The following is a 16651-nucleotide window of genomic DNA, read 5'->3' as shown; positions in this document are numbered from 1 at the left end:
AGTTTTCCCCCTAAAAATGATTTTTTTAATCATTATCTTTGCATTTAAATGATTGATGTTATCATTAATATGGTTCCTTAACACAATGCACATAGTCTGGAGCTCACTGGGGAAAATTAGGTCCGTTACTTTGGGTAACCGCACCACTCTCGGAAGTCTCCCGAGAGTGGACGTCCATTGCCCATATGATGACATCCGGGCTACCGTAAATGATAACTGCCGTAAAGTACTTCCAGTATTACTCAAATTAGCGATTGCAGTCATTAAAATGCAATAAATAAAAAGTAATGAAAGAGAATATGAGGAGAAAAGGCGTGTTTAGTTATGTATTGAATGTACAACGTCTGAATCCTCTGTTATGCGCAACAACAGACATTGAAGATCGGAGGAGGGAGGACCCCTACGTCACCACAGCCACCATTGAAGAGGAGGAGCCAAATGAGATATATAGTCAGGTGACTGAGCTTTGTTGAGGCTCTTTCCGATGGCCGCGACTGCGAGAGGAAGCTGCAGCTCCTCTCTCTCTCTCAGAACCATATCCTGCTTGTTAAATTACCGCGCCATTTATTAAAGTACCCATTTGAATCTTTCTCAGAGATTCCATTGTTTCTTGCTTTTAAAGCTTCTCTCCTGGATGCGAGAATAACGAATACTCTAATATGGTACATGGTTTTAATAATACTTTTGCCATTCAATGTTTGCCATTTTAACCGTGAGCTGGTTCATATAATATTTGCCTTGATTTACAATATGTTCTCATTTGTTTTATCAGTACAGTGTTTTAAGCTTTTTTTTTTTTGCTTTGCCGTAGTCCACTTTGGACTGGATGAAATATTTCAGGATTGCACTTTTAACACATTTGAAATGTTCTCAATTGCTTGGTTTCAAAACATAACAACTGCCATAATATGTTCATTGCATCAATGCTATTTTTCATTGCTGTTGCCAGCCACTATTGCTCACGTAAACCTACTAATGCTGCACCCTCTGTAATCTCAGATGCACCCCAAGTAATCTTTTTCTGGAACCGGGCCTGTGTTGACTCAAATCGTATCGAACTGTATCGCCCAGTGCTTCAAATGTATCGTTAATGTATCAGTTGGCAACCTATCGAGATGCGCATCGCATCTGCCTCAGTGATGGAGTGCACATTAGTCCCACAGAAGGGAAATGTAAGTAGTTACAGCAGAAAAAGAGCCACAGACAGCTTAATGTTACATGCATTAAAAAGTATTAAAGTAAAAACTGTAACACCCCTGTTGTACAATATTAGTATGTGCAATATAACAATGTGCCATATATAAATATGTACCGCTTCGTAATTATTATTACTGGCTGCTATCTTGTAGTTAGACTATTCAACTTATGTGATACATCTGTAAATAACTGTGCAACAGCACTGCTATCACACTGTTTTATTTAATACATGCTACACTTATTTTTTTAAATACTGTCACTGGTACTGGATGTGTATTTTGTCTATTGTTGTTTGTGTAATATCCATGTTGATCTTCAATATTTTATGTATGCTTCTAATTAATATCAAGCTATCTTTGGCTCTTTACTTTAGTTGTAACAATTTCCCCTCTGTGGCACGAATAAAGTTGTTCTGATTTGGATGTTGTACCCTATTTTTAAACATTAGATAAACCTAGTTTAAGTTTTTATTTTTTTATTAAACGACTGTTATAATAATTTTTGATGCACTACATTTGTCATCCTCGTCTATACATTTTACAGAGAAGCAATACAAACATATGCAAAGCCTGTTGTGTTCAGGGTGTGTTTGATTTCCATAGCTCTGCACAGAGGCCCTCCCACGAGGCGGTGCTTGTTGATACCAGCATCGTCTGTGCTCAGATGCTGCTGTGGACTTAACCTGACTGCTGCCTCTGTCAAATAAAACATCTCACTTTCTTTGGATGGCATTTTTGAGGATAAGAAATTGGCACAAGAGGAAATATGCACTCATCTGCATGGGCATTGTTGGCTTCATCATTTACAGATATCTCATGTGAGTACATTTATCAATAGTATTGTTTCAGTTAGAGATACTTTGAGGCTGGTAGGCCTGATGCAGTGCCCACAGTGAATAAATGATCCACTAAATTAATAAATCAATGCTACAGGCCTGGACATATGGATATGCTTGAACAAAAAATGTAATTTGATAGCCTACCAAAACTATCGCAGACACAGTAAATCCCTCTAGGATTAATATTATTATTATAAAACAGGGAGATAGAATAAAAGCAACTTTAACTACTGCATAAGTGGTGTGATGCCAACATATCAAGAGAAAAAGTGTATATTATAGTTTAAAAGGTTAATAAGAAGTACTAAACTCATCTGTTAGAGTCACTCTTGCTTCTCAATACAAATATATTCTTGCTGTTTTGCGTTTCATAAACATTTCCTATCTAGCATATCATGTGGTCTTTCAAAGCACAATAGCCTATGTTCTACACTATGTGAGTGAGACACACAGGAACTCTTCTCTCAGGCTGCCAGCAGGGGGGCGAATCATGAGCAGGAAGCTGGGTCTGAGCGCCAACTCGTCCCAGCTCACCCTGGAGGGAGAGCCCTTCCGCATCATCGGGGGATCCATCCACTATTTCCGGGTGCCCAGGGCCTACTGGAGGGACCGGCTGATGAAGATGAAGGCTTGTGGCCTCAACACTCTCACTACGTAGGAAAACTACTATGAATGTGATTGTTTCCCAAGACTGGTCCCTGCTTGACAGTGGTGTAAAGTAACTAAGTACATCTTCTCAAGTACTGTACTTAAGTAACATTTTGAGACTTATACTTTACTTGAGTATTTGAATTTTGTACTACTTCTACTCCACTCCAATTCAGAGTTTAATGGGGTACTTTTACTCCACTACATGTATTTAATACCTTTAGTTACTTTACAGATCTGGATGAATGATGTGAAATATAATCAAGTGTTAAATCAGACTTTAGTTCCACCTCGACTAAATTCACAAGCTACCCTGCAGTATACAAAGTCATTCAAACTAGCTGCACCTTTACCAGCCTTGATAACACTTTAATGATCAATAATTATATAACATAATATATATTATTCTGAAATGGACCAATCTGCACAATGACTACTTTTTTATATTTTGATGCTAATACTTTTCTACTTTTATTTGAGTAACATTTTGAATACAGGACTTTTACTTGTAACAGTATTCCTTCACCCTGGTACTTCTACTTTAACCTCTGCTGCTTGAATGTTAACAAACAACATCATGTATCCTTGCAGGTATGTGCCATGGAGTCTGCACCAGCCAGAGAGAGGGGTGTTCACCTTCCACACTCAGCTGGATTTAGAGTAAGGGGGAGTGTTATTCAATTCATGATAAATCACTACACTTTATTTCTTATGGGATTGCTGCCCTAGCTTTCATTAAACCAAATGTGCAACCTAAACTGAAAAAAATGAAACATTGATTTTTTTAATTGATTTTAATTAAATGTGTATAATATTAAGTTAAGTCAACGTTTCAGTTTTTTCAGTGTTCATATGTCCCTAATAAGAATGAAAACATCTTGCACCAGCTCTCCTGCTGCTCTGACAGCATTACCTGCTCTAAGGTGTCCTGGGAATACTCTCCTCTTCTTCTCATTATCCAAGGCCCAGGTCTCGGAAGGGGTGGGGGGGGGGACTTGAGGCACCACCTGACAACAGCAGCATATTCCAGACAACATCAACTTAACAACTCCATGGTGACGAGTGAACAGGGACACTTAAGCCTGTCACAGTTTCATAAAGCACATTTCATACTCCCACAACAACACGATATGGAGCTCACTTTGGGTCTAAACTTGTTTTTAAATAGAAAAGGCTAATTCATTGTCTTATCCGACTTGGTTTCAGAGCCTACATTAACCTCGCTGCTGAACTGGGACTGTGGGTGATTTTACGTCCAGGGCCCTACATTTCCTCTGAGCTGGATCTAGGAGGGCTGCCAAGGTAGTATTCTTTACATTTAATTTAAAATGAATACCCAAATGTATACAGGATTGCATCTTACATTTTTTTCTTTGTATGTATAAAACAAGGATGCAGATTTAGATAAATTGAATGAGATTATATATACTTTTTTATCCTAAATTGGGAATGTTTTTGTTACAGCAGCATGTAAAAAGTCCATGCACATAAAAACAAAATAGACAAACAGTAAATATATACTTAAAACAAATACAAACATTTATATCTACATAGTAAAAAATACAAAATAGACAATATAAAACTATAAAGAACACTAACCTACTACCGCTAAATAAACTACAAATAGGGTATATAAATTCAACCCCAAAGTAGGTCCAAAAAGTTGATGTCGTTGAATGAAGGTATTTAATTTGTATGTAACTTTATATCAGTAGCCCAAAATCAATCTAGCGGAAAAATAAAGTTGCTACTTTTGAGGTGAGTGAGCTGAATAAATCACATGTTGCTGTAAGGGAAGACATTGAAGCATCGTCCAGCAATTTAAAATTCTTAAATTCCTGAATGAATTCATGCTAAGCCTTACTCTGCCTCTGTTGTTCTGGCTGCTCTTGGCTTCAGGAATAACTAAGCTTCTTGTTTCCTGTGTCTTCGCAGCTGGCTCCTCCGTGATGGCAGCATGAAACTCAGAACCACTTACCCAGGCTTCACTGATGCTGTCAATACTTACTTTGACAAACTCATACCAAAAGTGGTTCCACTGCAGGTCAGTATTAGTCACTAAAGCTGAAACGAGGAGTTACGTATGGTAACCCTTGTTATATAAGCAAAGGCGGAGCCCTCTACTGGACTCTATGGGTACTACCTTATCATGCAAGCTTTCACCTACTGAGACTTCTATAGACGTAGCCGGCACCGGGGCGGGCCTACCTGATTGCGCGCGCATCTCACCGTATAAAAGGAGGCCTCACCTCCTGACCGTCATCCTACACCTCTTTTCAGCGAGCGGTATAGGACAGACAGCCCCGAGTAGAGGGCTCCGCCTGTGCTTATATAACAAGGGTTACAATACGTAACCCCTCGTTATATCTCTCACAGGCTCACGCACTGTCATCCAACACACCGTTCCACCTCACTGTCCCTGACCGGCTTTAGCAGACGCTGTGCCTCACTCACCTCTCCCTCGGTTGTAACCGTGGAGAAGTCCGGGCTGCGGCTGACAGAGCACACCCTTACGCGCTTACCTCGCGAAAAGTGTGCTCGGAAACAGTGCTGAGGGCTCCCCCCCGCTCGCCTATAGGCAGACGGAGAAAATCCCCAGCCCTGTATGGGTTCACTATGCACCACCTCTCCCGAGTCCCTAAGTAGCACGGGGAGATCGCAAGTGCCCCCATGTCCCCCACACTCAGACACTGACCGCGTGCAGAGTGTGTGTGGACTATAGTGTGGAGGGCTCCAGCCCCGTAAGGGCCCAGTGCACACTACGTCCCCCGCGACCCTCCAGGGGGCCCGGAAAAAACATTCCTGTGGGTCAGATGCCAACTGACCCACAGCTGACTCACGATTCGATTACGATTATCCTGTCTTCGATTAGATTTGATATCCCGTGCATCACGATTCATACCAATGCGTTGCATCCTCAATTTTCTATATTACTGCACATGGCTTCTTTTTCATCAATGAATACATGCAGTAAATACATATGAACTCCCTTTTTATTATTTAGAAAGTACTTCAGAAATCAATAACATAAATGTCTTGACATTAATTTATAAACCAAAATAAATCAATTGCATAGCTCTAGCATCCCTAATACTGCTGCTGGTTTATAAAGCTTTGAATGGTTTAGGTCCAAAATACATTTCTGATCTACCGCTAAATTATAAACCATCCAGAACTCTCAGGTCTTCAGGGACTGGTCAGCTTTCTGTCTCCAGAGTCAGAACTAAACATGGTAAAGCAGCGTTCAGTTATTATGCTCCAAATATCTGGAACAAACTCCCAGAAACCGGCAGGTCCGCTGCAACTCTTACTACTTTTAAATCCAGGCTGAAGACTTTTCTTTTTGTCGCTGCTTTTAATTGAAACTGAGCCATTGTGATCATCAGTAAAGTGGAACTTCTGTGTGAACTATTCATATCTTAAACTGCACTGTAACTTTTTATTCATGTATTTTTTCTTTTAATGTTTATTTTATTATCTTTTCTTTTTAATGACTGTTTTTAAATGCCTTTGTCTGAATATCTTTCATTTTTGTAAAGCACCTTGAATTGCTTTGTGTTGAAAGGTGCTATATAAATAAACTTGCCTTGCCTTGCCTAGTCTAGCCTAGCCTAGCCTAGCCTTGCCTAGCCTTGCCTACACAGTATCTGTGTGTGAAATTGTTCCATCCTCAAAAACAAAAAACTAAGGCTTCTGCTGTCTAGCTGCAGCTTCTCCGGTCTTCTGTTAAAAAAAAGGACATTGAATGTCCTGAATGTGGCATCACAAACATGACTTGAGTCTGAACACAGCAGACAACAGGAGTATTTACAAGAGCAGTATAAAAACAAAAATACTGCATGTGGGTGCACACTTACATTCTCTGTCTTACTGTTACATAAATCCCATGATTGTAGGAGATTAAGTTAGCTTCATCATATCTCAATCAGTGATTAAGTGAATAATAAAGTTACTATCATGTTACTATCAGCCTGTCACTCATTCTTTTCAGGGAGGGGGCGGGGTTTGGAGGAACAGAGGAGACGGTGATCGCGTAAGCTTTTTCCTCCAGCCTTCACAAACTTTACACACGTATCGTCTGAAAATAGCTAGAGGACATTCATACTCTGCTATCCAAGACTTAACTAAATCCACCAAAAACCTGACATGATTATAACGCGAGTATTTCTTTAAAACATAAATCCCTGTGTGTCTGAGCCGCAGCGATACGGACTGATTCAGAGCGGGTTCTTCTGCTGTTGGTTCTGGACTGGTGTTCTTGTGTTGGTGGATAAAGCAGACTGCTCCGTGGTTGGTGTCGATGTGCCGTTGTCACGTATGTTCCCTGATCTCTGCGTCACCGACCAATTTGATATTAAAGTGACAGAAAAAAACATTATTGGAAAGCCGCGGCCATAAAATCAGGAAGCAACGTTACTACGCTATAGAGTGGCGAAGTCACGCCCATCTACTTCCGGTCCATGGGACCTTATTTCGGAAAAATTATGCATTGAAGTCAATGAAGAGAGAAAACGTATCTTTCGATCCCGTTTGAATTGTGCCATGAATTACACATACAGTATGTTTGTCAATCTTAAAAAATAATTTCCATGTCAAAAAAGTCACAGTTTGTCGTAAAACTGTTGAAATATAAGACGATGAAAAATATGAAGACTAGAAAGACTACAAATCCCAGGAGTAAGTGATGTCATAACTGTTTTCCTCCACTAAGAGATAGCTAAGATCAGCGGCTGGCTAAGATAAGATAACTTTAACAAGATACCTGTGTGCTTAGTACCAGGTTGTTATCATACCAGCAATGGGTCTTGCTCGTTCTTTCGCTTCCCGTCTGATGAAAGGACCAGGAGTGGCTGGATCAAGTTAGCTACCTAGCTAGTAGCTAGCACGTTAGTTAGCATTACAGCCTTGTCATTTTTATTAGACTTAACATGAAGTAACATTAAGTAACCCAACATGTTAAACACTAAGAGTAGTAGTCATATTTTGTGAACCCTTTGAAGAGTACTGTTACCGGTGTGATCATTCTACAATACACAATGTAAGCCCGGGGGAGAAATGCTAACGCTATACTAGCATCAGCGATCTTTTCTACTTCACGCTATCTGCACAAATGGTTGACATTAAACATGAAAAAGACCAGGCAGTTCAGAGAGAATCAAAGGAAGCCAGGCAGGCAGCTTTGCATGACATTCTTCTGGACGTGTTTCATTGTGGTGATAGTGAGGGTAGTCAATCCTTTTGTTGACAAGACAGTAGTGACGGCCATCTTGGTCACGTGTGTTGTTCTGCTAGACTGGAGATGTAGTTCATTCAGCGTTTCACACAAACAAATGTGTTACTTCACAGTTTTACGACACATTTTTTTGTTTTGACTTGGAAAATTATCTTTTAAATTGACAAACATCATATCTGTAATATGTGGCACAATTCAAACGGGATCGAAAGATAATCTTTCTCTCTCCATTGACTTAATTTTTCCGAAATAAGGTCCCCTGGAGATCCACCGGAAGGGTAGGGATTTCGCCACTCTATAATCGATTATGTTCTGTCACTGTATCGATGCAGAATCGTCCACGCCCGCATCGCGATGCATCATAGAAACGATTAATTTAAACACCCCTACCGTCCGCTCTCTGCTGCTGCGGAGCCTGCCAAGGTAAGGCAGCCCGCACCTGTGAGTGCCGGTACGCCGGTTCCACGGGTTGGGCCGAAGAGGTGGAGGGCGCCACGGGCACGGGCACGGGAGCTCCGTGCCGGCACCTCTCCCTTCGTCTCACCGTTGTGCTGCGCTCCCTCGTCTGCAGGAAAGCCCCTGGAGGAGCATGCTGCTGCGCCTGAGAAAGAGCCAGCGGTAGCTTAGCATGCGGCTAAGCTGCCCCCTCTCCTCCTCTAGGCGGCTGGGTGATCAAGGATATCGATCCGAAGAGCCCCTCCGTGGACAAGGGAGCTCCGAGGAGACCCTCTCGGTCCTTCTTGGATAGGGCGGTGAGTCCTAGCCACAGGTGAAGCGACGCCACTGTGGCCAAGGACATCACCCGCACCGCTGCGGCGGCCACTCTATGGATCAGATTATTCATCTGACCGATGCATCGGTCCGGATAATCGCTCCCGTCCTGAGGCGGGAGGGCAGGGGTGTCCGTCTGAGGGGTAAACAGGGAGACACAAGATTATTCGTCGCAGCCGCCATCTGTGCCTCGAGCCTGAATATTTTATCCAAATATTCTAAGGTGTCTCGGTCCCGCGGCACAGCTGCCACGGGGCCAGAGGTTTCTTTCCCTCTGCCCAACCAGCTGCCTGCGGAAGCAGATGGGCCGGCAGACTCTCGTCGAGGGGGGGCACACCGGGACACGCCGTGTCCGAGCAGTGCACCCTGATGACACCTGCCATGGCTGTTATCAGGGCCTTCGTCCTCAATGGCTGCCGCCATGTCGCCTCCACATACTGCCAGACATCTGGCACCGGGGGCGAGACGAAGGCCGGCTGATGCACCGGGCCATAAAACCCCTGTCGAAGGCGGCTTACTGGCCTTGTGGCAGTGGTGGGGGGGAGCGGTAGGCCCACACGCTCCGCCGCCAGGGTCATCACTGCCGGGAAGTCCAGACGTGCAGACCTGTGCTGGACCCTCCTGGCCGCCGGACCCCAAAGTACCAGACAACGAGGCGCCCTCGTCGTCTTCCTCCTCCGTGACCGTGGCCACCCGAACCCTGGCCGAACTTCACCCGGAAAAGATCCCCACGATGTCGGCGGTTTAGACGAGGGATCATCTGGCAGGCATTGCAGGCCGGCGACTGGCTTAGGCCGTCTTCGGTGTGGTCCGTCCCCAGGCACTGGAAGCACAGGCGGTGCGGATCAGCCCCCGCGGTCAGGCCAGGGTATGTCGGGCAGGTCCAGGGCTCAAGGAGTGGTGAGTCCACTTTTCTTCTCTTTCTCTATTCACGTCTTTGCTCAGTATTCACTTCCGCTCGCTGAAGAGAAAGGGATGACGGTCAGGAGGCGAGGCCTCCTTTTATACGGTGAGATGCACGCTCATTCAGGTAGGCCCCCCCCAGGCGCCTACGTCTATAGAAGTCTCAGTATAGTAGGTGAATGCTTGCATGATAAGGTAGTACCCATAGAGTCCAGTAGAGGGCGGAGCCTGTGAGAGATATAACCAAGTCTGGTTTATGTCTAGACAGTAACCTACTGTCATTGTTTATGTTTTTTAGTACAAGAAGGGAGGTCCAATCATTGCAGTGCAGGTGGAAAACGAGTATGGTTCATATGCAAAGGACGAAAGTTACATGCTGTTTATTAAAGAGGTGATGTATTAGGCTTGCTTAATTCAAATTGCCACTTTAAACCTGCGTAAAAATACATACTTGTATAAAAAGAGATTGATAATGATAGAATGGATCATTATTATAGTGTTCATATATTTTCTCTATTTTGAAAGGCTTTACAGTCCAGAGGGATCAGCGAGCTCTTGCTCACATCAGACAACCACAACACATTAAAGTCTGGAGGTGTGGATGGAGGTACAAGTAATATTTGCTCATCTTCAGGTTCATATCAGTATGTAGTGTCTCTACTGTGACATGTCTCCATGCTTTAATGTTCAAAAAGCTCTTTATTTTTCTCATACTGCCTGTGCTGCAGCACCTCTTTTCACCCTCTGTCTGAAACCAGAGCCCAGTCCGCTCTGATTGGTTAGCTGACCGGCTCTCTTGTGATTGGTCAACAGCTTGGAGATATCCCGCCCCTTAGCGTACAATGTGTTGAGCGCTAGCCAATAGAAGTGAAATGTTTACGTAGTGATGTCACTATGTTATGGAGTGTGTGAGAAGAGAGAAACTCCCTCTGGAGGGAACACAGGGATTTTAGCCTTTGCAGAACATTTACATGTACTAACACACTACAGGAAAACGACAGCCCTAAATGCATAATGGAGGCTGTTTAATAATACACACATTGTGATCTCCTATCTTGTAGCCATCAGATCAGTGAAGCTGCAGAAGCTTAATCAGAGAGATATCCAGGATCTGAACTCTATCCAGGTCTGTATCTTTACTTTCCACAATATGTGACTTTCTGACATTGAAGATATTATGTTAACAGTGATTAAACGCTGGACAGTGAGCCAAATGTTGGACATTGTTTTCACTGTGTCAGCCTAACAGCCCCATGATGGTGATGGACTACTGGACCGGTGGATATGATGTGTGGGGGGACCTCCACCATGTGCTTCCTCTCGAGGGTAAGAAAGGCACCTCTTTTTGTCAGTGTCTTTATAGAGGGAAAATGATTGCTAATTAGCCTATATCATCCTTGCATTGAATTTTTTATATATGGCGATTTTGTTTTCATACTACCCAATTTGAATGTTTAAGGTACATACTCTATACATTTAACTGAAACTGAAAATCATTGATTCAGCTGGTAAAATGACATTGTTAAAGCAAAAGGACAGTGCAGACAAAAAGACACATACAAAAAGGCTAACATATAAAAAAAGAGGCAAGCAAATATTAATTAAATCAAATAAGTACATATCCCTGCTAAAAAAATCATAACAAAGTGAAAATCATAATAATTAGCAGCATTGTACAACAAATATAGTTCCTGAGCTTTTGTTGCATGATATTCCCCTTTCTCCCTTCCCTCATTTTTTGGTTTCTCAATTATCTAACAAAGGTCATAACAAATACAAATGTGCTGGATACATTTAGCAGATTTGGTGGAAGTTCCCGATCACAGCTATAGTCAGGTTCATTATAACTTGATTTTAACTTTCGTGGGATTTTTGTGGGGATTTGCTAAACTATACATTTTTGGAAAGGGTATTGTATAAGGATTCAGAAAATCCATGTTTCCATTTGCCCAGATGTCTATATGGGGGCCATATTGGAATTTCCAAAATGGCCGCCGTAAAATGTAGGTTTTGTAATATCTCGGCCTGTAAATAAGCTGGAACATTGATTTTAACTTCTAAACCTACATTTTCAGGGTCAAGGAATCCAATGGTGGTAGTAACAAAGGTACTACATTTTGCAACATTAACCCTTCGATGCATGAGTCGGTCGAAAAAGACCTGTGCAACATTTTTTTCATTATACAAAAACAAATTGATTTGATTATTTTTCATCTAATACTCTATAATAGACCAGTATCTTCTATAGATAAATATAAAATATCTATAAATTCAATTCAGGCAAAAAAAAAAAAAATCTTATGTGAGACCATAGTTTTTCGTCTCCTATGGCAACGGCCCTGTTCTTCAGACTTCTGATATTTGTTGTGGACCACACATAGCCTACTATATGAGAAGTGTCATCCCTCAAGGTTATTTTACACAGTTTGCCATCAGCAAGGGGATCTCAGAATCCTATCAGCTGACACATCTAGGATGGGTTGTTGCATCTGAATTATTCAGAATGAAAGCAGGAGAAACTTCCAGCAATATTCCAGGCTGGGCAGGATACAACTCACTGTTGTCTGAAAGCCTTCCCTTGACACAGGTTGGAGCCTTGCCACTATTGCCAGAGGTGGCACATGAGTGGTCAACTCTGTTGACTGTGATCATGCAAGCAAATCAGCTGAGAAAGTTGGCAGTTGGGGAAGATCACCCCACAGTCATTACCTTTGACATGGCCCTCTATGAGAAGGTGGTGCAGCTCCTAGATGCCAGACCTGACCTGAAACAGATGGTTGTTCCCAGACTGGGTGAGCTGCATGTCGTCATGGCTGCCCTCAGAGCTCTTGGTGCCTCCATGGAGAACTCGGGTATAGATGATGCCTGGATGGAAGCAGATGTGTATGGTCCTGCCACAACAAGGCAAATCCTGAAATGCACACACTACAAGCGAGCTCTCCATGCCCACATCTACTCGTATGTAGCACTCTATGAAATGGCTCTGGAGGAGTTCTTCAAGGACAACCCACAACTGAAATATGTGTGCCTGAAGGCAACAGAGGGAGTATAAGCTGCCTGCTCGGAGGGTAAAGACATCAAGGCTGAATCTGTGAAGCAAGTCAACAGGACCCTCCTGGAAGCCACTGCTGAAGTCATCACAGCATTCCAAGAATGGGAGGAACAAAAATCCCAGCATGCAATGTTCAAGGTCATGATGAGCTACCTACATCGGGTGGAAACAATCCTGTTCTTCGTAGCAGCAATTCGGAATGCTGACCTTGAACTCCATCTGCAGGCTGGAGAAGCACTGAGCAAGCTGTTCTTTGCCATGGATCGCATTAAGTACAAGAGACTCTGGCCAATATACATCGCAGACATGCATGACTTGAGGAACAATCACCCTCAGACCTGGGAGGAACTACACGCAGGTAATATATCTGTCACCAAGAGTGTCATTCCCTTTGTGTCTGTTGTGGCAGACCTTGCATGCGAACATCTGAACAAGCTGATGAAGATTTGCTCTGGGATTATTGGCATCTCTAACAATGCCAATGCCAGAAACAGATTTGACATGGTCACACCAGAACTTTCACGTGTGTCGAAAGAATTCAAGAGTCAATTTGACATGGAAGCTGACAGAACCACAGAGCCCCATGAGCTTGGGCCAAGTGCAGTCAAGAGGGCACATGGTACAATCGACAAGATCAAGACAGCCATACTCAGTCATGGAAACCCTGTTACCACTGAAGGTGACAAGCTGTACAATGTAATCACACTTGCCTACATCCCAGATGAGTATGTACCACAGATCTTGAATGCTGATGTCACTGGCCAGAAGATGTATGAAGACTACATGTCAGAGCGGATCAATGGAGATGTCAGCCTCTGGGCCCCTTTGAAGAAAGTGAACAATAAGATGTTCCTGTCTGGGAACAAAAAGATTACAGTGAAACTCAGAGACAATACTGTGGATCTGAACGAGACCAAGGACCTGTTTGCAAGGCTGATGGTACTTGCCAGGTCAAACCAAGACATCAACCAGAAAGAGGCCATAGGAAACTATGAATTTACTCTTAACACCAAGGGCACTGTTTGCTTCTAATGGAACAATCCTGCCATGCCATGTCAATGACAAGAGAAGATGTGCCCCATGAAGACCATCAAGCCTCAAGCTGGAAGTACTACCCACCAAGATGCAATGGATACCGGATTCACAGACACCACATCTACTGATCAGGCAAGTCGAAAGATAGCACTGGTGGACGGCATGGTGCTTGTGCAGAGGCTGAGCAAAAAAACAGCCACTGTAGTGACAGTCAAGGATCTGAGTGGCTGCTTCAATGACAGACTGATGTCACTAAAAAGATTATGATGAAATTATCCTTGTGTTCGACACATACAGGACAGATTCTCTGAAGAGTGCAACCAGAGATAAACGAAGACAAGGAAAAGCTATCCAGTACCAAGTCAGAGATGACACCAACATCAAACACACCCCACTGAGCAGGTTCCTCTCTCATGACCAGACGAAGGCCGATCTCACTGACTATCTCGCAACCAAAATTCTAGAATACAACAGGGGATCCTCCAAGCTGATCATCACGTCAGCTTCTGGGAACACTAGGAGCAACAAATACCTGCTCTTTGAAGAAAATAACCACGAAGAAGCAGACACTGCTGATCCACCAGGCTGTGCTGGCATCACACCGAAACCCAGCTGATGCACAGTTGATGTTCTTCTCACCAGATACAAAACTTCTAGTGCTAGTCACAGCAAACTATGATCTCTTGCTGAAGAACACATCGATTTTGATGGCCTCTGGTGTTGTGCAGATTGAAACACTGTGGCGAGCTCTAGGTAAAGAAAGAGCAAAAGCATTGCCAGCTTTCCATGCATTCACAAAAAAAAAAACAATGCTAACAGTGAGCCTCTGAATTAGCCCCGAGCGAAAAATGCTAACCTATTACTGCACCGAAAATCACTCCTAGCTCCCTTATTACTTATCCTAGCTGCACATCCAACACATCGTTTATGATCGTATAGGCACAGAATCTAACGGTGCCCACCTCAACACTGAAAGATACAAACTTGCAACGTTATCAACAAAAACGTACATCAAAACATGTGGCGCTAGGTAGCCTACAACGCTAACATGGCTTACCTTGGTTTTGTCTGGTCAAAATTGGTCTTCAATGGCATTAAAACGATAACAACGATGATGTAGTTAATCCATAGGTTAATATCCAATGTGGCTGTGTCCCCTTTGAAATGTTCTGATAATCTACAAGCAATAAAACTGCAATTCCATTTTCAAATAGTAGAGCAGGCCATTCCTGCGCTCTGTAGCAAGATTGAATGCACAAAGACGCCATCTTTTTTTTTTAAATGAGTGTGTGCGGGACGATTTCCCTTCGATTCTATTGGCTTTAACGGTCAGAAAGAGATATCACATGTCAACATCGAAGAAGGGGGGCCAGAGATAAGGACAATCCACCCAAATGGCCCCAGAAGAGGTTATTTTTGCTAAATCTATCTAAAAAGATCAAATATCACTTGTTTTGCATCAATCTTGATACAGGGTACTTATTATATGTTGTACTTTGGATTCCTAAAGCTTTTAGTCTACTAACCCATCATCCAAGGTTAGTTTTCACTATAAGTACAAAATGTTTTGGACGGACACTATAATTTAAAGTTTTTTACCATGTTCAATCTGAATTTTCTTTAAAATAAAAAACATCTATATTGATTCTGACTTTTCTACATCCAACTCACAGGTTTATCATTACTTTGGGAAACAATATTATTCATTTAACCGTTTTAGAAGAGAAGATATGGTTCTGGGAATGTCATTTTCGAGCCTGAAACCTAAAAAACAGGCGGCTTAAGATTAATGGATTGTTCAGCATTGCTTTTTCATATATAGGTCTTAATCTTTCCCAATATTACTTACTGTTTCACTTTTAGTATGGAACACAAATATTTTCATGAAATGTGATTCACTCGTGCCCTGGAGAATACAATGTAAGTTCTTCTTGGTCTGTTTGTGGCTTTTTGACCAGCAACACTTTTAAAGTACATTTTTGACTGAAATAAATCTACTAAAACATATTGGTGAAATCCAATTCTGTAACAAACAAAACTAATTAACGTAAGGCTATTTTCAGATTGAACGCCATTGGTTTCTCATATGCCACAGGACGAAAAGACAATTTATTATGTCTATTCTGATGGCTTTTTCTAGGCCACTGACTCTCTTCATAAATATTTCTTACCCAGCCGAATTAATATCAAGTCACCCTGCTGTAAACAAATGCTTCCTATCTCACTCAGTAATTATTATTTTCGGCCTGCTGTCCTTTTTGCATGAAGAACGCAGCTACATGACAACAATGGAAATGTAAATTAAGGCCAATCTTTATTTATTCTAGCCTGTGACAAAGAGGTCAGCAGAGGGTCAAAACGCTTTAATTGACTTGGGTTAAACACTGTAATGTGATTTCTTGATGTACATTTAGGTTTTTAAGAAGTTGATTTGTTGTAAATGTAACTTGTTGAAATTCTTGTCAGATATGGTTTCCACTATGAGAGAAATTCTGAGGCAAGGCATGTCTGTGAATCTCTACATGTTCCACGGAGGCTCCAGTTTTGGCTTCATGAGCGGAGCACTGGCTGATCCTTCCTACAAAGCTTTGGTCCCCAGCTACGGTTGGTTATATTCTGCCCTTTCACAAACAAAGTAGTTTTGTCTCTGATGCAAATTTACAAGGATTTTATTATAATAATGAAGCACTTCCATGTCAGGATTTAAAGAAATGATCTTTGTCTTCAGAACAGCATTGACCTTAACGCCCAGCAGGTGGCAGCAGATGATAGTTTATCTATGTTAAATCATGATGTTTTTCAGATTATGACGCTCCCTTGTCTGAAGCTGGGGAGTACACTCCAAAATACCATCTCCTCAGGGATCTACTTTCCAGATACAACAGTAAGATAAACACTACATTTAATGAAGAATGTGATTACATTCCATGACATACATCTTTGCCTGATGTTATATAGTGCAGGCAAGAGATAC

The 16651-nt window shown here is 42.3% G+C and overlaps 2 protein-coding genes across 2 annotated transcripts in view; one reads left to right on the top strand and one right to left on the bottom strand.

The window, feature by feature from the left end:
- LOC307019435 (uncharacterized protein) overlaps nt 1-16651 on the bottom strand; it is a 199019-nt gene that overhangs the window by 148087 nt on the left and 34281 nt on the right. The window lies entirely within an intron of this gene.
- The window catches only part of LOC307019444 (beta-galactosidase-1-like protein 2), a 20746-nt gene continuing 5969 nt past the window's right edge, over nt 1875-16651 (top strand). Inside the window, exons 1-11 of the mRNA XM_079650347.1 lie at nt 1875-2014; nt 2504-2689; nt 3275-3343; nt 3890-3985; nt 4619-4727; nt 9889-9981; nt 10116-10197; nt 10652-10716; nt 10832-10916; nt 16144-16281; nt 16481-16561. Coding sequence (XP_079506473.1) covers nt 1923-2014; nt 2504-2689; nt 3275-3343; nt 3890-3985; nt 4619-4727; nt 9889-9981; nt 10116-10197; nt 10652-10716; nt 10832-10916; nt 16144-16281; nt 16481-16561 — 1096 coding nt within the window. The 5' untranslated portion in view covers nt 1875-1922. The remainder of the gene's footprint in view (nt 2015-2503; nt 2690-3274; nt 3344-3889; nt 3986-4618; nt 4728-9888; nt 9982-10115; nt 10198-10651; nt 10717-10831; nt 10917-16143; nt 16282-16480; nt 16562-16651) is intronic.

The sequence above is a fragment of the Notothenia rossii genome, assembly GCF_949606895.1.
Source record: "Notothenia rossii genome assembly, chromosome: 9".
Classification (NCBI taxonomy): Eukaryota; Metazoa; Chordata; class Actinopteri; order Perciformes; family Nototheniidae; genus Notothenia; species Notothenia rossii.
This window is presented reverse-complemented; position numbering and strand designations above follow the sequence as displayed.